The sequence below is a fragment of the Hyperolius riggenbachi genome, chromosome 4 (genome assembly GCF_040937935.1).
Source record: "Hyperolius riggenbachi isolate aHypRig1 chromosome 4, aHypRig1.pri, whole genome shotgun sequence".
Taxonomy (NCBI): domain Eukaryota; kingdom Metazoa; phylum Chordata; class Amphibia; order Anura; family Hyperoliidae; genus Hyperolius; species Hyperolius riggenbachi.
The window spans coordinates 36,610,650-36,635,223 of record NC_090649.1 but is presented as its reverse complement, the minus strand read 5'-3'; the positions used below and the strand labels follow the sequence as shown (position 1 = coordinate 36,635,223).

The following is a 24,574-nucleotide window of genomic DNA, read 5'->3' as shown; positions in this document are numbered from 1 at the left end:
GTGCAAGACCCGCCTGAGCAGGGGGAAAAATATTAACAACCTCTCCACCACCAGCATGACCCGCCACATGGTATCCAAACATCCCACTCTGTGGGCAAACGCGGCAGGACAGGGTACCAGCAACACTGCCTCCCTTGGGGTCACCAGACTCACCACCAGACCCTCCTCAGCAGCAGCAGTAGCCCAGCCATTGCGTGGTTCACAACAACATTCACAAACATCAGACGACGCTGACACTGTCACTTTCCGGAATAGTGCTCTTGAGGTCTCCCAGTCTTCATCAAACACAACAACCAACAGCCCTTCAGTGTGCAGCCCTACGGTTCAGTTGTCTGTCTCGGAGATGTTTGAGCGCAAGAGGAAATTGCCAGCAAATGACCCCCGGGCCGTGGCACTTACAGCCAGCATAGCCAAGCTTCTGGCCTGCGAAATGCTGCCATATCGAGTGGTGGAGACAAACAGCTTCAAGGGCATGATGTCAGTGGCCATCCCACGTTACGTGGTTCCCAGCCGCTACCACTTTGCGCGCTCTGCAGTGCCTGAGTTGCATGAGCACGTGGTCAGCAAAATAACCCGAAGCTTGAAGAATGCCGTTGCCTGCAAGGTTCACCTCACCACTGACACCTGGACGAGTGCGTTCGGCCAGGGTCGATACATGTCCCTTACCGCGCACTGGGTGAACCTTGTGGAGCCTGGCAGCGATTCCTCACCTGCTACGGCGCGGGTGTTGCCCACGCCGCAAACAGCTGCACCGCCGTCCCTCCCACTGGATAACAACAGCAGCACCTACCTCTCTGACTCCTTCTCCTCCAACGCATCTCAAAGCTGTACCTCATCCGGAAACGCTAACCCAGCAGCAGTAGGATCGTGGAAGCAGTGCAGCACAGCTGTTGGCATGCGTCAGCAAGCGTTGCTGAAGCTGATCTGCCTTGGGGATAAGCAGCACACAGGGTAGGAAATTTGGAGGGGAATAAAGGAACAGACGGATTTGTGGCTGGCACCGCTGGACCTGAAACCGGGCATGGTTGTGTGTGATAATGGGAGTAATCTCATTCGCGCTTTAAGGTTGGCTAAGCTGACACACATCCCTTGCCTGGCGCACGTGATGAACCTAGTAGTTCAGCGGTTCCTGAGGACATACCCAGGTGTGGCCGATCTTCTGTTGAAGGTGCGACGAGTGGCCAAACATTGTAGAAATTCCAGTACTGCTTCGGGGGCACTCGCCAAGATGCAGGAGCACTTCAATCTCCCCCACCATCGCTTGCTGTGTGATGTCCCTACACGCTGGAATTCTACGCTGCACATGCTAGCCCGCTTTTGCGAGCAGAAGAGTGCAGTGGTCCAGTACATGACGGCGCAGTACCGAGGCGCATCCGGACAGCTGCCAAGCTTCTGTGGATCCGATTGGGCCAACATGTTGGACCTCTGCCAAGTCCTCCAAAATTTTGAGCAATCCACGTTGCTTGTGAGCAGTGACAACTCTTCAGTCAGCATTACCATACCACTGCTGTGTTTACTGAAGAAGTCAATGTTGAAAATCAAGGAAACAGCTGTCATGATGCAACTGGGGGAATCTGAAGGAGAAAACGATCAGCGTGATGATACCAACATCAGGCCATCTGCCTCAGGAAACGCTGGCCCCAGCAGCTATGACGAAGAAGAGGAGGAGGAACAGCTGGAGTTGGAGCAGGAATTTCATGCCACCACTGACGAGGGCCAGAGCGGTGCACGTTGGACTTCCACAATTCAGCGCAAATGGTCAGCAGAAGCAGACCAGGAAGAAGGTGACGACTATGATGCATCACAACTATCACAACGCTCACATGAGGATGATGAGGATTCTGGCAGGACTCTGGCACACATGGCTCAATTCATGCTAGACTGCATTGAACGCGACCCACGCATTGTGCGCATTCTGGACAACACCAATTACTGGGTTTATACCCTTCTGGATCCACGGTACAAACACAATGTTCCAAAACTGCTTGAAGAAAGAGTCAGACAGGTCAAAATGGAAGAATACCAGCAGGCCCTTGTGGAGACTTTAGAGAGGAGATTGACATCCTCCCCCTTCTCTAGCCAGTTGTACGCCGACAGACTGACTTCCGCAAACCCAGGACGACCAGGAGGGCAGCAAACAACACAAGCCGCAGCTAGTGCCCAAAAGGGAATGGTATCGGCAGTGTCCTTGGAGTGGGAACATTTTCTGACACCCATGCAGCAGCCCACAGCCACAGAACAGCAAGCGTGCAGATCCACCTCCAACACCGATCGCCTGGAGAAGAAGGTCAAGGACTACATGTCAGATGGCGTAGCCGTGTTGAACAATCCATCTGCACCCTTCAACTATTGGGTATCGAAGCTAGACACCTGGCACGAACTGGCAATGTACGCAATAGAGGTGCTGGCTTGCCCGGCAGCCAGCGTTATGTCGGAACGCTGTTTCAGTGCTGCCGGAGGCATCATCACAGATCGGCGTATCCGCCTCTCCACAGAAAATGCAGACCATCTGACTCAAATTAAAATGAATCAATCCTGGATTGGAAACGACTACGCAACACTCCCGGACCCCAACCAAGTAACATGAACAATGAACATCTGTGATGGGTTAGCGTTTCCGGTCCCTGTTTATTGAACCTCTCATCTGTATTACATTTATGACTGCATGGTGACAAAATGCATTGCTATCCGCACGCTTCTTGTCCTCATGCAAGGCCTGGGTTGTTGTGTCGCAAAGCGTGGCCTTCTCCTCCTGTGCCGCCCTCCTCCTGTTCCATCACGTGTGCTGCTGCTGGGTTAGCGTTACCGGTCCCTTTTCCTGGAACCTCTTATCTGTATTACATTTATGACTGCATGGCGACAAAAAGCATGTTACCTGTGCAAAGAAAAATGACATTTTCCGCATTTAAAAGACATTTTTTCCTTTGAAACTTTACAATCAATTTTCTCAAAAACTATAAGCTCTTTTTCAAATAATTTTTTTCCTCTTGTACCCACTCTTAAGGTGCACATACCCTGCAAATTTGGGGTATGTAGCATGTAAGGAAGCTTTACAAAGCACGAAAGTTTGGGTCCCCATTGACTTCCATTATGTTCGGAGTTCGGCGCGAACACCCGAACATCGCGGCCATGTTCGGCGAACGTTTGCGAACCCGAACATCCAGGTGTTCGCCCAACACTACCTGTCACTCGTAAAAAACAGAACAATTATTAATTGGCCTCATGCTCCATTTGATCTTGGTTCAAACATGGTTACTTTATTGCACAAACATAGGTCAAATCACAAAAGGGCTCCTTTATGGAACCAATACACAGGTGTCAGTTTAAAACTTTTTTCTGCGCAGAAAGTTTCTACATTAAAAACCACCAGAACCTGCCCACATTACCCCTCAATGGGTGCTAGGCTTGCGTGCATGGAGTCTGTCCTCAGACTATTCTGCTCCATGCACTCAAGCCCAGGCCACCTAACTGTCATTCAACAGCACACCACCAAACACACAGCAGCTGCCTCCCCCTATTGGGGATAAGTCATTTCAGGATATAAAGCACAAAGCTGCAGCACAAATATGTTAGCCGGCTTAAGCACAGAAGGCAGGTTAGTAGACTTGGCAAGCCACATAGAGACAATGCTGCCCAGACATTTTTCCTCCAGTATTAATCATGGATTGTTATACTTGCATTAGTCCACAGGGTATAGCTTCTCCCAGCTGAATGCCAGAGCGCTCTTTTCATCAGGTGATCTGTGGCTATTACTGTAGAGGGTGGTCACATATCGCTCATATTCTTTGTATGGGAGCTCGATCTCCTCCTGGCGCTTCCCAGTATTTCACCCCAGTACCACCTCACACATACCCCCTGTTTGTGGGTTGCTGCACTCGGCTGCCATCACCCTCTCATGTCCTTCAATCAGCGCTTAATATTGCCGGCTGGCTGTGTCAGTGTATGGTGGCGGGGAACGCTAGTGCAGCGTGGTGTGGGGTCAGGCTCCTCCCACCGACCAGTTTCGCGTCACATGTCACTCACCTGTCACTCACTCACTCCCTAAAGGGGCTCCCTGTCACTCACTCCCTAAAGGGGCTCCCTGTCACTCACTCACTGCCTAAAGGGGCTCCCTGTCACTCACTCACTCCCTAAAGGGGCTCCCTGTCACTCACTCCCTAAAGGGGCTCCCTGTCACTCACTCACTGCCTAAAGGGGCTCACTGACACTCACTCACTCACTCCCTAAAGGGGCTCCCTGGCACTCACTCACTCCCTAAAGGGGCTCCCTGGCACTCACTCACTGCCTAAAGGGGCTCCCTGTCACTCACTCACTACCTAAAGGGGCTCCCTGGCACTCACTCACTGCCTAAAGGGGCTCCCTGGCACTCACTCACTGCCAAAAGGGGCTCCCTGTCACTCACTCACTGCCTAAAGGGGCTCCCTGTCACTCACTCACTGCCTAAAGGGGCTCCCTGTCACTCACTTACTGCCTAAAGGGGCTCACTGACACTCACTCACTCACTCCCTAAAGGGGCTCCCTGTCACTCACTCACTACCTAAAGGGGCTCCCTGGCACTCACTCACTGCCTAAAGGGGCTCCCTGGCACTCACTCACTGCCTAAAGGGGCTCCCTGTCACTCACTCACTGCCTAAAGGGGCTCCCTGTCACTCACTCACTGCCTAAAGGGGCTCCCTGTCACTCACTCACTGCCTAAAGGGCTCCCTGTCACTCACTCACTGCCTGAAGGGGCTCCCTGGCACTCACTCACTACCTAAAGGGGCTCCCTGGCACTCACTCACTACCTAAAGGGGCTCCCTGTCACTCACTATCGGGGTCCCTGTCACTCACTACCTAACTGGAGGCGCCTGTCACTCACTAGCTAACCTGGGGGTCCATGTCACTCACTACCTAACTTGGGGGGCTACCATATTAATGGGGCATTCTGCCTATTTATGTGAAATGCTGTCTATTTATGTGCCTCATGACTGCTGAATTTGTCTTGTTGGGAGCCTTATGATTTGTTGGGGGCCTCAAGATTGCTGAATTTGTCTTGTTGGGGGCCTCATGATTTGTTGGGGGCCTCATGATTGCTGAATTTGTCTTGTTGGGGGCCTCATGATTTGTTGGAGGCCTCATGATTGCTGGATTTGTCTTGTTGGGGGCCTCATGATTTGTTGGGGGCCTCATGATTGCCGAATTTGTCTTGTTGGGGATCACATGATTGCTAACTGCGAGACTATGGGAAAAGCTGAATCCTTATCATATGAGACAATAGCATTAAACCTACTTTTTTAGCTTTTTAAAACAGAAAATAAAACTGGGAGGTTCTAAAAAATTTAATACATTTTTCAGGAGTACGATGGATGAAATTGTTTATCTTCACAGTTTATTTTCAACTTGGATTTTCCATAATGTTCATGTATGAGTTAAAACGTTTGTACAGTATTTAGTTTAAATTGCTGTTGCCACTTTGCGATAGATAAGTGACTTTTGGGTTGCAGTTTGGGCACTCGGCCTCCAAAAGGTTCGCCACCACTGTCATAATCTAATGTCCCACCATTGCTAGGTTCATGTAAATTTGTCTCCACCCATTACCACACCTATATTCTGGTCCATGGCCCACCCATTTTTCGGTGCGGCGCGATAAGCACGCCGCACAACGTAATCCTCATATTTTTGGCACGCTAGCTGCAGTGTGCTGAATTCTGCTCCCTACAGTATGTACAGTATACGCTGTTCTCTAGTGCCTGCACTGTGTGCTGATTTACCTCCAGTGTGTACAGTGTAAGGTGTTACTCTGTGCCTTTGCTGATTGTAAACCAGCTATATTGTATGCTGATCCCTGCTACTTTCAGTATGTACAGTATTAGCTGTAAAGCCTGGTACACACATACAATTTTGATTAGCCAATTTTAGCTCTGTTCATAAAATTCATTGTCTGTTGGCCCACTTACTGCATGGGGGTGGTAAAATTGGGGGTCAGTGATTGACCAATCAAAATTGTATGTGCGTATACATCTTTGATCTATGCCTATACTGATTGTAAATTATCCAAATAAAGGACAGGGGGCTCCATCCAATATTTCGATGGGCAGGCCCGTTATCTGTAGCTTACACCGCTGCTAAGTTCATGTACTTTTGGCCCCACACATGGCCACGCCCACTCACCTCATGGCCACGCCCATTTTTGCAGCGGCGCGCGGATATACCTCCCCGCCTCGTGCCCACAGGTGCCCCCGATCTCCAAGGACCCTAGAAACGCCCCTGGCTGCCGCATGTTCTGATCTCTGCTACCTCCAGTATGTACATTATAAGCTGTTACTCTGTACTTGTACTGATAGTAAACTAGCTGCCGCATGTTCTGATTTCTGCAACCTCCAGTATGTACATTATAAGCTGTTATGCCAGATGCACACCATGCAATATCCCATCAGATAGATGGGTTGACAGAATTTACCGACAGATCCGCTCAGATTTCTGATCTTTTCTATGGAAATCGATCAGAAAAAGGATTGGAAATCAGATCGGACCTGTCGGAAATTATCTAATCGACCCATCTATCTGACGGGAAACTGCATGGTGTGTACCAGGCGTTACTCTGTGCCTGTATTGATTGTAAACCAGCTGTATTGTATGTATAGTATTATCTGTAAAGCCTGGTACACACGTACAATTGTCATTAGCCAATTTTACTACTTCTAGGTATTATGAGAGTTCAGCTCTGTTAATAGTATTTATAGTCTGTTGGCTCTGATACTACATGGGGGTGGTAAAATTGTTCTGTGATTGATCAATCAAAATTGAATGTGTGTGTATGCATCTTTTCTCTATGCTTATACTAAGAGTAAACTATGTACTTAAAGCATAAAGGGCTCCATATAACATTTTGCTGGGCAGGCCCTTTATCTTTAAATTACACTGCTGCTAAGTTCATGTACATTTGGCCCCACCCATGGCCACATCCACTTTCTGAATGGCCATTCCCATAATTTTCTGCGACGCGCAGCGCACGCCGCTGTTTCTCTTTACCTCCTAGGACCCTAGCAACGCCCCTGCTATGAAGTCATGTCCAGCAACCATGACTCCATCATTTCCTACAGAAGTACTCCACTTACCAAGGGGTTCCCCAAACACCTGCACTTCACACAGGGTGAGGGATTGCCGCTTCCCTTTAATGACGATATTCACATATCTGCCAACCATCTGCCAACACAGGATGGTCACAGCGTCACTGTCCTGTATGGAGATTATCTCTGCACAGCTGTGAAAAAAGAATAAAGGCAAGTCAATAACTCTGTGTGTAGTAAGTGTAGATAGCGTGGCCCAAGTGGCCTCTTTAGGAGTGGTCATACTGAGTTTTAGATTGTAGTAGTTTGGTGTCACACAGCTGCCACCAGCACGCTGCCACTGGAGTTGGGGACTAGAGATGGGCCGAACCTCCAATTTTAGGTTCGCGAACCGGGTACGCGAACCGAACCTTCAGCGGAAATTCGCGTACCCGGTTCGCGAACCTAAAATTGGAGGCGAACCGCCATAGACTTCAATGGGGAGGCGAACTTTGAAAAATAGAAAAAATTATGCTGGCCACAAAAGTGATGGAAAAGATGTTTTAAGGGGTCTAACACCTGGAGGGGGGCATGACGGAGTGGGATAGACGCCAAAAGTCCTGGAGAAAAATCTAGATTTCACATAAACCCCTATTTTAAGTTCAATGTTCAATTACAGGCCTACATTGCTTACCCTCCTACCGGAAGGAGGAGGGTCTCATCTGACAGGGAATCATAGTATTTCAAAAGCCAACTTACATACCATGGCTGGGAATTGAACCCAGGTCTCAATGTGTGGTAGGTAACTAACTTAACCATTATACCACCAACACTACTAGCTGAAGCTAGCCTAGCATGTACCATTTATGCTCAATCCAAGAGAAAAATTAGACAAGACAAATAACATTTATATCGCGCTTTTCTCCTCGCGGACTCAAAGCGCCAGAGCTGCAGCCACTAGGGCACGCTCTATAGGCAGTAGCAGTGTTAGGAAGACTTGCCTAAGGTCTCCTACTAAATAGGTGCTGGCTTCCTGAACAGACAGAGCCGAGATTTGAACCCTGGTCTCCTGTGTCAGAGGCAGAGCCCTTAACCATTACACCATCCATTGTTGAACACAAAAGGCAGAGCCATGCCTGGCTAAAAATCCTTAAGCAGTGGCTGGATGGTGTAATGGTTAAGGGCTCTGCCTCTGACACAGGAGACCAGGGTTTGAATCTCGGATCTGTCTGCTCAGTAAGCCAGCACCTATTCAGTAGGAGACCTTAGGCACGTCTTCCTAATACTGCTACTGCCTATAGAGTGTGCCATAGTGGCTGCTGCTCTGGCGCTTTGAGTCCGCCAGGAGAAAAGTGCGATATAAATGTTATTTGTCTCGTCTAATGTTTCTCTTGGATTGAGCATAAATGGTACATGCTAGGCTAGCTTCAGCTAGTAGTGTTGGTGGTATAATGGTTAGGTTGGTTACCTACCACACACTGAGACCTGGGTTCAATTCCCAGCCATGGTATGTAAGCTGGCTTTTGAAATACTATAATTCCCTGGCAGATGAGACCCTCCTCTCTCCGGTAGGAGGGAGGAGGGAATGAGTAGGAGGATAGAGGGTAGGAGGGAGGAAGTAATATAAGGAACAAGCCTACAAGAGCCTAACTAAACTCTCCCTAGCAGAGTCTGTCAGCAGCTGTCCCTTAAATAATTAGTGTAGGTAGATGAGTGAGTAAAACGGCAAAAGGACCTTGCCTTTTATAAGGGGGGGGGGGGGGGGCTCCAGCAGTGAGTGCAGTCTGATTGGTAACAATGTGCCTGCTGACTGTGATGTAGAGGGTAAACGTTCTGCTCAATAGAGCATTATGGGGCGAATCGAACTTCCGGGAAAGTTTGCCTTCGCAGGCGAACGCGAACCACCTGAAGTTCGCCTGGAACCGTTCGCCGGCGAACCATTCGGCCCATCTCTATTGGGGACTGATTTAATAAAGTTCATTCCAATGTTTAGGGACAGTTTTTCAGATGTTTCTATCTCTATTTCCCTCCACCAGTGTATAATTCTTTAATTGGGCTAAATAAGAAGTGCTGATGGGTAGAGATGGCCCAAACGGTTCGACGGCGAACGGTTCCCGGTGAACTTCCGGGGTCCGCGATCGTGGAGAACCGCAAACTTTTCCGGAAGTTCGGTTCGCCCCCATAGTGCATCATGAGGGTCAACTTTGACCCTTTACATCACAGTCAGCAGGCACATTGTAACCAATCAGGCTACACTCCCTCCTGGAGCACCCCCCCCCCCTTATAAAAGGCAGGCAGTGTCAGGCTTTTCACTCGTGTGCCTGCAGTAATTAGAGAAGGGACAGGTCTCTGCTGCAGACAGCTTAGTTAGGCTCTTGTAGGCTCGTTAGCTTGCTCCTTGCTGATTCTTATTGCTAAAATAGCACCCCACAACAGCTCTTTTGAGAGCTAATCTTGTTCTTGTGATCCTTTTTTTTTTGTGGCCCACTGACACTTGTGTTGCATAGACAGCATTGGTAACTCCTACTGTGTGTGCCACTGCCAGGCCCAGCACATTCAGTGACTACCTGTGTGTGTGACAGGTGCACATTGTAATACCCATTACTGCATATACCTACCTGCTGTTGTTCACTTCAGTGCACCCACCTACCTACGTGAGCGCATGCAGTGTCACTGTTCCTATCCGGTACCTGTCTGTGTGTGACTGACAGGTGCACAGTGTAATACCCATTACTGCATATACCTACCTGTTGTTCACTACAGTGCACCCACCTACCTACATGAGCGCATGCAGTGTCACTGTGCCTATGCGGTACTTGTCTGTGTGTGACTGACAGGTGCATATTGTAATACCCATCACTGCATATACCTACCTGCTGTTGTTCACTTCAGTGCACCCACCTACCTACGTAAGCGCACACAGTGTCACTGTGCCTGTCCGGTACCTGTCTGTGTGTGACTGAGAGGTGCACATTGTAATACCCATCACTGCATATACCTACCTGTTCACTTCAGTGCACCCACCTACCTACGTGAGCGCACGCAGTGTCACTGTGCCTGTCTGCTACCTGTCTTTGTGTGACTGACAGGTGCACATTGTAATACCCATCACTGCATATACCTACCTGCTGTTATTCACAGTGCACCCACCTACCTACGTGAGTGCACACAGTGTGATATACCATTCCTTGCATACCTGTTAACTGCACTTGTGTGTCTACACATTGTGTTGGTCAAGTCAGTTCATACCTTTTACTTCACCCCCCCCCCCCCCCCCCCCGAGTACAGTGCTCAGAAGAAGCCACGTCCCATCAACTCCCAAGATTATCAGGACGTGTTTGACTATTTAACACAGAACACCTCATCTTCCGCAGCCACCAGCGCTACTACAAGCACCACATCCACTGCATTTAACAGTTTGCAGGAGTTATTTGGTGAGGAAATCACTGATGCACAGCCATTCTTGTTACAACAAGTTTTAGGCGCTAAGCCAGTTACACCACCTCATATGTCTGAGTTAGGCGGCGACACTATGGATGTAACATGTGAGGAGGAGGATGAGGAAGTACCTGCTGTTGGTGCAGTTTTGGAGGTGTCTGAGGCAAGCGAAGCTGGGCAGGATGATTGTATGATGACGATGATACGGATACAACATGGGATCTTAAGAGACAAGATGACCAAGGGGACATTTCAGAGGGGGAGCCAGAGAGGAGTAGGAGGAGATGAGTTGCTGAAAGAAGCAGGGGGAGCTCGTCATCAGAAACAGTTGGTGGCAGTGTACGGCACCAGCCAACATGCCCTTCAACGTCAGCTGCTGATGCCACCATAGTGCCATCACCCCAGGGGGGCTCAGCGGTTTGGAAATGTTTTGATGTGTCTGCCTCAGATCAGAACAATGCCATCTGTTCTCTCTGCCTCCAAAAATTGAGTCATGGAAAGGCTAACACCCACGTAAGGACAACTGCCTAACGAAGGCACATACAGAAAAGGCACAAACTGCAATGGGAAGAGCACCTGAGCAAAAGCAGCACACAAAAGAAAAGCCACCCTCCTTCTCCTCTTCCTTCTTCAGGTGCAGCATCTTCAGCCGCTTTCTCCCTTGCACCTTCATTGCCACCCTCCTCCACTCCGCCTCTGACCTTGAGCGGTTCCTGCTTCTCTGCCCACAGCAGCCAGGTGTCCTTGAAGGAAATCTTTGAGTGGAAGAAGCCAATTTCTGCCAGTCACCCCCTTGCCCGGTGTCTGACAGCTGGCTTTGTGGAACTGTTAGCTCGCCAGCTGTTACCATACCAGCTGATGGACTCTGAGGCCTTCCGTAAATTTGTGGCTATTGGGGCACTGCAGTGGAAGATACCAGGCCGCAGTTATTTCTCTAAAAAGGCGATACCCAAACTGTACCGTGAAGTTGAGAGGCAAGTGGTGTCATCTCTGGCACACAGCATTGGGTCAAGAGTCCACCTGACCACGGATGCCTGGTCTGCCAAGCACGGTCAGGGCAGGTACATCACTTACACAGCCCATTGGGTCAGCCTGGTGACCGATGGCAAGCAGGGAGTACATGGCTGTGCAGTGGACCAACTTGTGACACCTCCACGGCTTGCAGGCAGGCCTCCTGCAACCTCCTCTCCTCCTGCTACATCCTCTTTGCTTTTGTCATCCTCCTCCTCCTTGGCTGAGTGGCAGTTCAACTCTACTGGTGCTGTCATCTCCTCTTCAGCTACACAGCCCCAGCTCCCCAGGGCCTAAGCTGCATGCCAGGTACGACAGTGTCACACCATCTTAGACATGTCTTGCTTCAAAGCGGAGAGTCACACTGGAGCATCTCTCTTGGCTGCTCTTAACAAACAGATGGATTAGTGGCTGACCCCGCACCAGCTTCAGATCAGCAACGTGGTGAGTGACAATGGCATCAAACTCATTTCCGGTTTGAATTTGGGAAAGCTGACACATGTACCCTGCATGACACATGTGCTGAATCTAGTCATTCAAAGATTTGTGTCAAAGTACCCAGGCTTAGAGGATGTCCTGAAGCAGGCCAGGAAGTTGTGTGGGCATTTCAGGCGTACTTACACGGCCATGGCACGCTTTGCCGACATTCAGCGGAGAAACAGGTTGCCGGTCAGATGCCTCATTTGCGATAGCCCGACTCGCTGGAATTAGACCCTCCTTATGTTCTCTTGCCTGCTAGAACAGGAGAAAGCCGTCACCCAGTACCTATACAATTACAGTACAAGGACACACTCTGGAAAGATGGGGATATTCTGGCCCAACAACTGGACACTGATGCGAAATGCATGCAGGCTCATGCGGCCATTTGAAGAGGTGACCAACCTAATAAGTCGCAGTGAAGGCACCATCAGCGACTTGATCCCGTACGCTTACTTCCTGGAGCGTGCCGTGCGTAGAGTGGTGGATCAAGCTGTGTAGGAGTGTGAACAGGAACAGTTACAGGAGGAAACATTGTGGGATCAATTTTCATCGGAACGAGATGTTTCCTCAACACCTGCGGCAGCACAGACGGGGGAGGAGGAGGAAGAGTTGTGTGGGGAAGAGGAGTCAGACTCGGATGATGAGGAAGGTGTTTCTTTGGAGGAGGAGGTGACAGCAGAAGAACAACCGCAGCAGGCGTCGCAGGGGGCTTGTGCTGCTCAATGTTCCCATGGTATTGTTCGTGGCTGGGGGGAGGAGGAGGACTTACCTGACATCACTGAGGAAGAGCAAGAGGAGATGGCTAGTACGTCTGGATCCAACTTTGTGCAGATGGTGTCTTTCATGCTGTCCAGCCTGTTGAGGGACCCCCGCATAAAAAACTCAATTGGACTGACCTGTACTGGGTGGCCATGCTACTAGACCCTCGGTGTTGGCACAAAGTGGCGGACATGTTACCAACTCACCTGAAGGCAGAAAGGATGCAGCACATGCAGAACAAGCTGGCAACTATGCTTTACAATGCGTTTAAGGGTGATGTCACAGCACAACGCAATAAAGGTACCAATGCCAGTAATCCTCCTCCCATGTCCACGCAGGCAAGGACAGGACGCTCCAGCGATCTCATGGTGATGTCGGACATGCAGACATTCTTTAGTCCAATGCCTCACCTTAGCGCTTTTGGATCCACCCTCCACCAACACCTGGACCGGCAGGTAGCCGACTACCTGGCCTTAAGTGTGGATGTAGACACTGTGAGCAGCGATTGGACTACTGGATGCGCAGGCTTGACCTGTGGCCAGAGCTGTCACAATTTTTTTATACAACTTCTGTCTTGCCTTGCCTCAAGCGTCCTGTCAGAAAGGACCTTCAGCGCAGCTGGAGGCATTGTCACTGAGAAGTAGAGATGACCCGAACCTCCGATTTTAGGTTCACGAACCGGGTTTGAACCTACCGCGAAAGTTCGGTACGCACGAACTTTCGCGAACCGCAATAGACTTCAATGGGGAGGTGAACTTTGAAAACTAGAAACATTTATGCTGGCCACAAAAGTGATGGAAAAGATGTTTCAAGGGGTCTAACACCTGGAGGGGGGCATGGGCGGAGTGGGATAGACGCCAAAAGTCCCAGGGGAAAAATCCGGATTGGACGCAAAGTAGCGTTTTAAGGGCAGAAATCACATTGAACGCTAAATTGCAGGCCTAAAGTGCTTTAAAACAACTTGCATGCGTATACATCAATCAGGGAGTGTAATTAGAGTACTGCTTCATACTGACACACCAAACTCACTGTGTAACGCACCGCAAACAGCACTATAGTGAGAGTGCAAGCCATGGCGGTTTTCAAGCCCATATGGTGCGTAGTGACGGCTGTGCTGGACTGGTGCGCACCATGGCCAGATTGCACTTCCTCACTCAATGATGTCACGTAATGTCTGACTGCCTTATCAACTTTCAATGGTTCTTTCTCTAACATAGTTAAAGCTTACATCTATTTTTTTAAAGAGACACTGAAGCGGAAAAAAAATGATGATATTATGATTTGTATGTGTAGCACAGCTAAGAAATAAAACATTAAGATCAGATACATCAGTGTAATTGTTTCCAGTACAGGAAGAGTTGAGAAACTCCAGTTGTTATCTCTATGCAAACAAGCCATTAAGCTCTCTGACTAAGTTAGTCATGGAGAGGGCTGTTATCTGACTTTTATTATCTTAACTGTTCCTGGACTATTTACTTTTCCTCTGCTAGAGGAGAGGTCATTACTTCACAGACTGCTCTGAAAGACTCATTTTGAATGCTGAGTGTTGTGTAATCTGCACATATTATAGAAAGATGCAATGTTAGAAAAAACACTATATACCTGAAAATAAAAGTATGAGAATATTTTCTTTGCTGCTAATCTTCTAGTAATTATTCATAGTACACAACCAATTCACTATATCATATTTTTTTTTTCGCTTCAGTGTCTCTTTAAATTACGTTTTCTGCTGGCTGTTCACTGCCTGTAACGAGAATCTGTTATGGAGGGCAAGTCTGCAATTGTGAGTGACCACGGGTAATGGCCGGGGAATCCTGGTTCGATTCCGGTCCGGAATGGGAGCCTTAAGCTACGTACACACATACGACAACGATCGTTCGTTGTGAACGAAAAACAAACTTTTAATTGACGAAGGAACAACCTAAATAAAGTTAGCTTTTAAAGACGAACCTTCAGCGGAAATTCGCGTACCCGGTTCGCGAACCTAAAATTGGAGGCGAACCGCCATAGACTTCAATGGGGAGGCGAACTTTGAAAAATAGAAAAAATTATGCTGGCCACAAAAGTGATGGAAAAGATGTTTTAAGGGGTCTAACACCTGGAGGGGGGCATGACGGAGTGGGATAGACGCCAAAAGTCCTGGAGAAAAATCTAGATTTCACATAAACCCCTATTTTAAGTTCAATGTTCAATTACAGGCCTACATTGCTTACCCTCCTACCGGAAGGAGGAGGGTCTCATCTGACAGGGAATCATAGTATTTCAAAAGCCAACTTACATACCATGGCTGGGAATTGAACCCAGGTCTCAATGTGTGGTAGGTAACTAACTTAACCATTATACCACCAACACTACTAGCTGAAGCTAGCCTAGCATGTACCATTTATGCTCAATCCAAGAGAAAAATTAGACAAGACAAATAACATTTATATCGCGCTTTTCTACTCGCGGACTCAAAGCGCCAGAGCTGCAGCCACTAGGGCACGCTCTATAGGCAGTAGCAGTGTTAGGAAGACTTGCCTAAGGTCTCCTACTAAATAGGTGCTGGCTTCCTGAACAGACAGAGCCGAGATTTGAACCCTGGTCTCCTGTGTCAGAGGCAGAGCCCTTAACCATTACACCATCCATTGTTGAACACAAAAGGTAGAGCCATGCCTGGCTAAAAATCCTTAAGCAGTGGCTGGATGGTGTAATGGTTAAGGGCTCTGCCTCTGACACAGGAGACCAGGGTTTGAATCTCGGATCTGTCTGCTCAGTAAGCCAGCACCTATTCAGTAGGAGACCTTAGGCACGTCTTCCTAATACTGCTACTGCCTATAGAGTGTGCCATAGTGGCTGCTGCTCTGGCGCTTTGAGTCCGCCAGGAGAAAAGTGCGATATAAATGTTATTTGTCTCGTCTAATGTTTCTCTTGGATTGAGCATAAATGGTACATGCTAGGCTAGCTTCAGCTAGTAGTGTTGGTGGTATAATGGTTAGGTTGGTTACCTACCACACACTGAGACCTGGGTTCAATTCCCAGCCATGGTATGTAAGCTGGCTTTTGAAATACTATAATTCCCTGGCAGATGAGACCCTCCTCTCTCCGGTAGGAGGGAGGAGGGAATGAGTAGGAGGATAGAGGGTAGGAGGGAGGAAGTAATATAAGGAACAAGCCTACAAGAGCCTAACTAAACTCTCCCTAGCAGAGTCTGTCAGCAGCTGTCCCTTAAATAATTAGTGTAGGTAGATGAGTGAGTAAAACGGCAAAAGGACCTTGCCTTTTATAAGGGGGGGGGGGGGGGGCTCCAGCAGTGAGTGCAGTCTGATTGGTAACAATGTGCCTGCTGACTGTGATGTAGAGGGTAAACGTTCTGCTCAATAGAGCATTATGGGGTGAATCGAACTTCCGGGAAAGTTTGCCTTCGCAGGCGAACGCGAACCACCTGAAGTTCGCCTGGAACCGTTCGCCGGCGAACCATTCGGCCCATCTCTATTGGGGACTGATTTAATAAAGTTCATTCCAATGTTTAGGGACAGTTTTTCAGATGTTTCTATCTCTATTTCCCTCCACCAGTGTATAATTCTTTAATTGGGCTAAATAAGAAGTGCTGATGGGTAGAGATGGCCCAAACGGTTCGACGGCGAACGGTTCCCGGTGAACTTCCGGGGTCCGCGATCGTGGAGAACCGCAAACTTTTCCGGAAGTTCGGTTCGCCCCCATAGTGCATCATGAGGGTCAACTTTGACCCTTTACATCACAGTCAGCAGGCACATTGTAACCAATCAGGCTACACTCCCTCCTGGAGCACCCCCCCCCCCCCCTTATAAAAGGCAGGCAGTGTCAGGCTTTTCACTCGTGTGCCTGCAGTAATTAGAGAAGGGACAGGTCTCTGCTGCAGACAGCTTAGTTAGGCTCTTGTAGGCTCGTTAGCTTGCTCCTTGCTGATTCTTATTGCTAAAATAGCACCCCACAACAGCTCTTTTGAGAGCTAATCTTGTTCTTGTGATCCTTTTTTTTTTGTGGCCCACTGACACTTGTGTTGCATAGACAGCATTGGTAACTCCTACTGTGTGTGCCACTGCCAGGCCCAGCACATTCAGTGACTACCTGTGTGTGTGACAGGTGCACATTGTAATACCCATTACTGCATATACCTACCTGCTGTTGTTCACTTCAGTGCACCCACCTACCTACGTGAGCGCATGCAGTGTCACTGTTCCTATCCGGTACCTGTCTGTGTGTGACTGACAGGTGCACAGTGTAATACCCATTACTGCATATACCTACCTGTTGTTCACTACAGTGCACCCACCTACCTACATGAGCGCATGCAGTGTCACTGTGCCTATGCGGTACTTGTCTGTGTGTGACTGACAGGTGCATATTGTAATACCCATCACTGCATATACCTACCTGCTGTTGTTCACTTCAGTGCACCCACCTACCTACGTAAGCGCACACAGTGTCACTGTGCCTGTCCGGTACCTGTCTGTGTGTGACTGAGAGGTGCACATTGTAATACCCATCACTGCATATACCTACCTGTTCACTTCAGTGCACCCACCTACCTACGTGAGCGCACGCAGTGTCACTGTGCCTGTCTGCTACCTGTCTTTGTGTGACTGACAGGTGCACATTGTAATACCCATCACTGCATATACCTACCTGCTGTTATTCACAGTGCACCCACCTACCTACGTGAGTGCACACAGTGTGATATACCATTCCTTGCATACCTGTTAACTGCACTTGTGTGTCTACACATTGTGTTGGTCAAGTCAGTTCATACCTTTTACTTCACCCCCCCCCCCCCCCCCCCCCGAGTACAGTGCTCAGAAGAAGCCACGTCCCATCAACTCCCAAGATTATCAGGACGTGTTTGACTATTTAACACAGAACACCTCATCTTCCGCAGCCACCAGCGCTACTACAAGCACCACATCCACTGCATTTAACAGTTTGCAGGAGTTATTTGGTGAGGAAATCACTGATGCACAGCCATTCTTGTTACAACAAGTTTTAGGCGCTAAGCCAGTTACACCACCTCATATGTCTGAGTTAGGCGGCGACACTATGGATGTAACATGTGAGGAGGAGGATGAGGAAGTACCTGCTGTTGGTGCAGTTTTGGAGGTGTCTGAGGCAAGCGAAGCTGGGCAGGATGATTGTATGATGACGATGATACGGATACAACATGGGATCTTAAGAGACAAGATGACCAAGGGGACATTTCAGAGGGGGAGCCAGAGAGGAGTAGGAGGAGATGAGTTGCTGAAAGAAGCAGGGGGAGCTCGTCATCAGAAACAGTTGGTGGCAGTGTACGGCACCAGCCAACATGCCCTTCAACGTCAGCTGCTGATGCCACCATAGTGCCATCACCCCAGGGGGGCTCAGCGGTTTGGAAATGTTTTGATGTGTCTGCCTCAGATCAGAACAATGCCATCTGTTCTCTCTGCCTCCAAAAATTGAGTCATGGAAAGGCTAACACCCACGTAAGGACAACTGCCTAACGAAGGCACATACAGAAAAGGCACAAACTGCAATGGGAAGAGCACCTGAGCAAAAGCAGCACACAAAAGAAAAGCCACCCTCCTTCTCCTCTTCCTTCTTCAGGTGCAGCATCTTCAGCCGCTTTCTCCCTTGCACCTTCATTGCCACCCTCCTCCACTCCGCCTCTGACCTTGAGCGGTTCCTGCTTCTCTGCCCACAGCAGCCAGGTGTCCTTGAAGGAAATCTTTGAGTGGAAGAAGCCAATTTCTGCCAGTCACCCCCTTGCCCGGTGTCTGACAGCTGGCTTTGTGGAACTGTTAGCTCGCCAGCTGTTACCATACCAGCTGATGGACTCTGAGGCCTTCCGTAAATTTGTGGCTATTGGGGCACTGCAGTGGAAGATACCAGGCCGCAGTTATTTCTCTAAAAAGGCGATACCCAAACTGTACCGTGAAGTTGAGAGGCAAGTGGTGTCATCTCTGGCACACAGCATTGGGTCAAGAGTCCACCTGACCACGGATGCCTGGTCTGCCAAGCACGGTCAGGGCAGGTACATAACTTACACAGCCCATTGGGTCAGCCTGGTGACCGATGGCAAGCAGGGAGTACATGGCTGTGCAGTGGACCAACTTGTGACACCTCCACGGCTTGCAGGCAGGCCTCCTGCAACCTCCTCTCCTCCTGCTACATCCTCTTTGCTTTTGTCATCCTCCTCCTCCTTGGCTGAGTGGCAGTTCAACTCTACTGGTGCTGTCATCTCCTCTTCAGCTACACAGCCCCAGCTCCCCAGGGCCTAAGCTGCATGCCAGGTACGACAGTGTCACACCATCTTAGACATGTCTTGCTTCAAAGCGGAGAGTCACACTGGAGCATCTCTCTTGGCTGCTCTTAACAAACAGATGGATTAGTGGCTGACCCCGCACCAGCTTCAGATCAGCAACGTGGTGAGTGACAATGGCATCAAACTCATTTCCGGTTTGAATTTGGGAAAGCTGACACATGTACCCTGCATGACACATGTGCTGAATCTAGTCATTCAAAGATTTGTGTCAAAGTACCCAGGCTTAGAGGATGTCCTGAAGCAGGCCAGGAAGTTGTGTGGGCATTTCAGGCGTACTTACACGGCCATGGCACGCTTTGCCGACATTCAGCGGAGAAACAGGTTGCCGGTCAGATGCCTCATTTGCGATAGCCCGACTCGCTGGAATTAGACCCTCCTTATGTTCTCTTGCCTGCTAGAACAGGAGAAAGCCGTCACCCAGTACCTATACAATTACAGTACAAGGACACACTCTGGAAAGATGGGGATATTCTGGCCCAACAACTGGACACTGATGCGAAATGCATGCAGGCTCATGCGGCCATTTGAAGAGGTGACCAACCTAATAAGTCGCAGTGTAGGCACCATCAGCGACTTGATCCCGTACGCTTACTTCCTGGAGCGTGCCGTGCGTAGAGTGGTGGATCAAGCTGTGTAGGAGTGTGAACAGGAACAGTTACAGGAGGAAACATTGTGGGATCAATTTTCATCGGAACGAGATGTTTCCTCAACACCTGCGGCAGCACAGACGGGGGAGGAGGAGGAAGAGTTGTGTGGGGAAGAGGAGTCAGACTCGGATGATGAGGAAGGTGTTTCTTTGGAGGAGGAGGTGACAGCAGAAGAACAACCGCAGCAGGCGTCGCAGGGGGCTTGTGCTGCTCAATGTTCCCATGGTATTGTTCGTGGCTGGGGGGAGGAGGAGGACTTACCTGACATCACTGAGGAAGAGCAAGAGGAGATGGCTAGTACGTCTGGATCCAACTTTGTGCAGATGGTGTCTTTCATGCTGTCCAGCCTGTTGAGGGACCCCCGCATAAAAAACTCAATTGGACTGACCTGTACTGGGTGGCCATGCTACTAGACCCTCGGTGTTGGCACAAAGTGGCGGACATGTTACCAACTCACCTGAAGGCAGAAAGGATGCAGCACATGCAGAACAAGCTGGCAACTATGCTTTACAATGCGTTTAAGGGTGATGTCACAGCACAACGCAATAAAGGTACCAATGCCAGTAATCCTCCTCCCATGTCCACGCAGGCAAGGACAGGACGCTCCAGCGATCTCATGGTGATGTCGGACATGCAGACATTCTTTAGTCCAATGCCTCACCTTAGCGCTTTTGGATCCACCCTCCACCAACACCTGGACCGGCAGGTAGCCGACTACCTGGCCTTAAGTGTGGATGTAGACACTGTGAGCAGCGATTGGACTACTGGATGCGCAGGCTTGACCTGTGGCCAGAGCTGTCACAATTTTTTTATACAACTTCTGTCTTGCCTTGCCTCAAGCGTCCTGTCAGAAAGGACCTTCAGCGCAGCTGGAGGCATTGTCACTGAGAAGTAGAGATGACCCGAACCTCCGATTTTAGGTTCACGAACCGGGTTTGAACCTACCGCGAAAGTTCGGTACGCACGAACTTTCGCGAACCGCAATAGACTTCAATGGGGAGGTGAACTTTGAAAACTAGAAACATTTATGCTGGCCACAAAAGTGATGGAAAAGATGTTTCAAGGGGTCTAACACCTGGAGGGGGGCATGGGCGGAGTGGGATAGACGCCAAAAGTCCCAGGGGAAAAATCCGGATTGGACGCAAAGTAGCGTTTTAAGGGCAGAAATCACATTGAACGCTAAATTGCAGGCCTAAAGTGCTTTAAAACAACTTGCATGCGTATACATCAATCAGGGAGTGTAATTAGAGTACTGCTTCATACTGACACACCAAACTCACTGTGTAACGCACCGCAAACAGCACTATAGTGAGAGTGCAAGCCATGGCGGTTTTCAAGCCCATATGGTGCGTAGTGACGGCTGTGCTGGACTGGTGCGCACCATGGCCAGATTGCACTTCCTCACTCAATGATGTCACGTAATGTCTGACTGCCTTATCAACTTTCAATGGTTCTTTCTCTAACATAGTTAAAGCTTACATCTATTTTTTTAAAGAGACACTGAAGCGGAAAAAAAATGATGATATTATGATTTGTATGTGTAGCACAGCTAAGAAATAAAACATTAAGATCAGATACATCAGTGTAATTGTTTCCAGTACAGGAAGAGTTGAGAAACTCCAGTTGTTATCTCTATGCAAACAAGCCATTAAGCTCTCTGACTAAGTTAGTCATGGAGAGGGCTGTTATCTGACTTTTATTATCTTAACTGTTCCTGGACTATTTACTTTTCCTCTGCTAGAGGAGAGGTCATTACTTCACAGACTGCTCTGAAAGACTCATTTTGAATGCTGAGTGTTGTGTAATCTGCACATATTATAGAAAGATGCAATGTTAGAAAAAACACTATATACCTGAAAATAAAAGTATGAGAATATTTTCTTTGCTGCTAATCTTCTAGTAATTATTCATAGTACACAACCAATTCACTATATCATATTTTTTTTTCGCTTCAGTGTCTCTTTAAATTACGTTTTCTGCTGGCTGTTCACTGCCTGTAACGAGAATCTGTTATGGAGGGCAAGTCTGCAATTGTGAGTGACCACGGGTAATGGCCGGGGAATCCTGGTTCGATTCCGGTCCGGAATGGGAGCCTTAAGCTACGTACACACATACGACAACGATCGTTCGTTGTGAACGAAAAACAAACTTTTAATTGACGAAGGAACAACCTAAATAAAGTTAGCTTTTAAAGATGTGTAACGATCTGATCGTTAGAATGAACGTTACATCACGTAAAGCAACTATTGCGCTTGCGCATAAAAATGAAAAGTTCCATAGCGAAATAGCAAAATGCGCATGTCAAGCTTAGTACGAATGACCGTTTCGAACGATGTACTACTTTTGCAAACGATCGTCGTTGGAAAAAATCCACCAAGCTAGATCTTTCATTTTTAACGATCTAGCTCATCTGTCGTTAGACTTAATGGTCGTTGGCTGCTTTTTTTTAAACGATCGTCGTTTGAAATGATCGGGGAACAATCGTTTCAAACGACTATAGTCGCATGTGTGTACGCACCTTTAGAAACGGCTACCACCACCACACATCCAAGGAAGGCAGCATGCATGCTGTCGGCAAAGGAGCAGGAACGGTCTAACACACATATCCAAGGAAGGCAGCAGGCATGGCATGCACGTCCCGAGGTAGTGACCAAAAATAACAATACAGGAGGACTTTCGAGGCCCTACTGTATATGAAATGAATCAACTTTAAATCCTTTAACGAGAATCTGTTATGGAGGGCAAGTCTGCCATCCATTCAAGTGAAAGGTATGCACTGACTGTGACTGCCAGGTATAATACAATGTGCAGTCAAAGATGCAGTGAAAGGTATGCAGTGACTGCAAACAGCTGTTTGTGTAGTGACGGCCGTGCTGGACTGGTGCACACCATGACGAGAGTGCAGTTGATGGTGGCTTTCCAGCCCATATGGTCGCCGGGCTGAGGTAGCTGAATGACAGAACAGTGACTGTCCAGCTGATCAAATTTGGTCTGTCCACAATGAAGCAACGACCTTATTATCTTTGGTGTGCCACCCCCCGAGACACTCATATAGCCGGCGGTCATTGCTTCATTGTGATACGCAAGCCCCTTCACCACAACAAGGTACTGATCACGAAGGGGAATGGGCACATGTACATGCCTTTTGTTTTGTTGTTGCAGCCGCCCGCAGTGCAGCCAGAAAAATTAGGCAGGCATGTACACGCACCAGAAAAATTTGTATATCGGCCGCTGCTATCAGCGGCCTTAAAAATTCAGGAATCCGCCTAGAGTCCTAGACCCTGTTGGTGGTGGCGGAGAAGGCAGTCAAGCGGTCTGCGGGCAGAGGTGCTGTGTGGGGAGCGACTTAGTCTTGGGGCAGGCAGCCAGTCACACGGAGTGCAGGCAGAGATGCTGTGTGTGGGGACTGACTTAGTCTTCGGGCGGGCAGCAGCCCTCCGGGATCCATGCTTCATTCATTTTGATAAAGGTGAGGTACTGAACACTTTTGTGACTTAGGCGACTTCTCTTCTCAGTGACAATGCCTCCAGCTGCACTGAAGGTCCTTTCTGACAGGACGCTTGAGGCAGGGCAAGAAAGAAGTTGGATGGCAAATTGTGACAGCTCTGGCCACAGGTCAAGCCTGCGCACCCAGTAGTCCAAGGGTTCATCGCTGCTCACAGTGTCTACATCCACACTTAAGGCCAGATAGTCGGCTACCTGCCGGTCCAGGCATTGGAGGAGGGTGGATCCGGAAGCGCTAAGTTGAGGTGTTGGACTAAAGAATGTCCGCATGTCCGACATCATTATGAGATCGCTGGAGTGTCCTGTCCTTGCCTGCGTGGACATCAGTGGCAGCTCCAGGATTTTTTTGGGGGGTGCTATGCAGGTGCTGGACCAATTTCTGGGGTAGCTGAAGACCTGCGGCGCAGCAATAATGGGCGTGGCCATGACCGGATGAGGGCAGAGCTAACTGTAATTTAAAGTGAACCCAAGGTGGCTGCCATATTTATTTCCTTTTAAACAATACTAGTTGCCTGGCAGCCCTGCTGATCTATTTGGCTGCAGTAGTGAACTGAATTACACCAGAAACAAGTATGCAGCTAATCTTGTCAGTTCTGACAATATTGTCAGAAACCCCTGACCTGCTGCATGCTTGTTCAGGGTCTATGGTTGAAAGAATTAGAGGCAGAAGACCAGCATGGCAGCCAGGCAACTAGTATTGCTTAAAAGGAGAGAAATATGGCAGCCTCAATATTATTCTCACCTCGGGTTCCCTTTAAAAGTGCAACACAAAGACAGTGGGCCCAAGTTTTGGTGACCCTTTCCCCAGAAAATTCACATAATTGTGCAGGTTTTCTCAAGAAAATACGCGTAATGTGAGCAGATTTGCCCAGAAAATATGTTCAATCATGTTGGCAGATTTGACCAGAAAACACGTTCAATCATGTGGTAGATTTGACCAGAAAACACGTTCAATCATGTGGCAGATTTGACTAGAAAATACGTGCAATCATGTGGCTGATTTGACCAGAAAATAGTTTATTCATGTCGCAGATTTGCCCAGAAAATACATGCAATCATGTCAGCAGATTTGCCCAGAAAATACATGCAATCATGTGGAAGATTTGACCAGAAAATACATGCAATCATGTGGAAGATGTGACCAGAAAATACGTGCAATCATGTGGCAGACCTAGCCAGAAAACACTTCAATCATGTAGCAGACCTGGCCAGAATATACACGATACACCTGCTACTATAAAAAAAAAAAAAAAAAAAAACATTTTCTCACCTGAAGCAGACTTTCTGTCCCAGCCTCCGTCCTGCGCGCATCTCCCACAATCCTCTGCTGCCAGCAACTGAAACTCCCGCATTGAGAGCAGGGCTACGGGAAAATGGCCCCCGAAGCCCTGCAC

At 48.7% G+C, this 24,574-nt stretch overlaps 1 protein-coding gene across 1 annotated transcript in view; it reads right to left on the bottom strand.

Annotated features, from left to right (window-relative positions):
• LOC137571164 (uncharacterized) overlaps window positions 1-24,574 on the bottom strand; it is a 363,507-nt gene that overhangs the window by 82,871 nt on the left and 256,062 nt on the right. Inside the window, exon 8 of the mRNA XM_068279960.1 lies at window positions 7,098-7,243. Within this exon, the coding sequence (XP_068136061.1) occupies window positions 7,098-7,243 (146 nt within the window). The remainder of the gene's footprint in view (window positions 1-7,097; window positions 7,244-24,574) is intronic.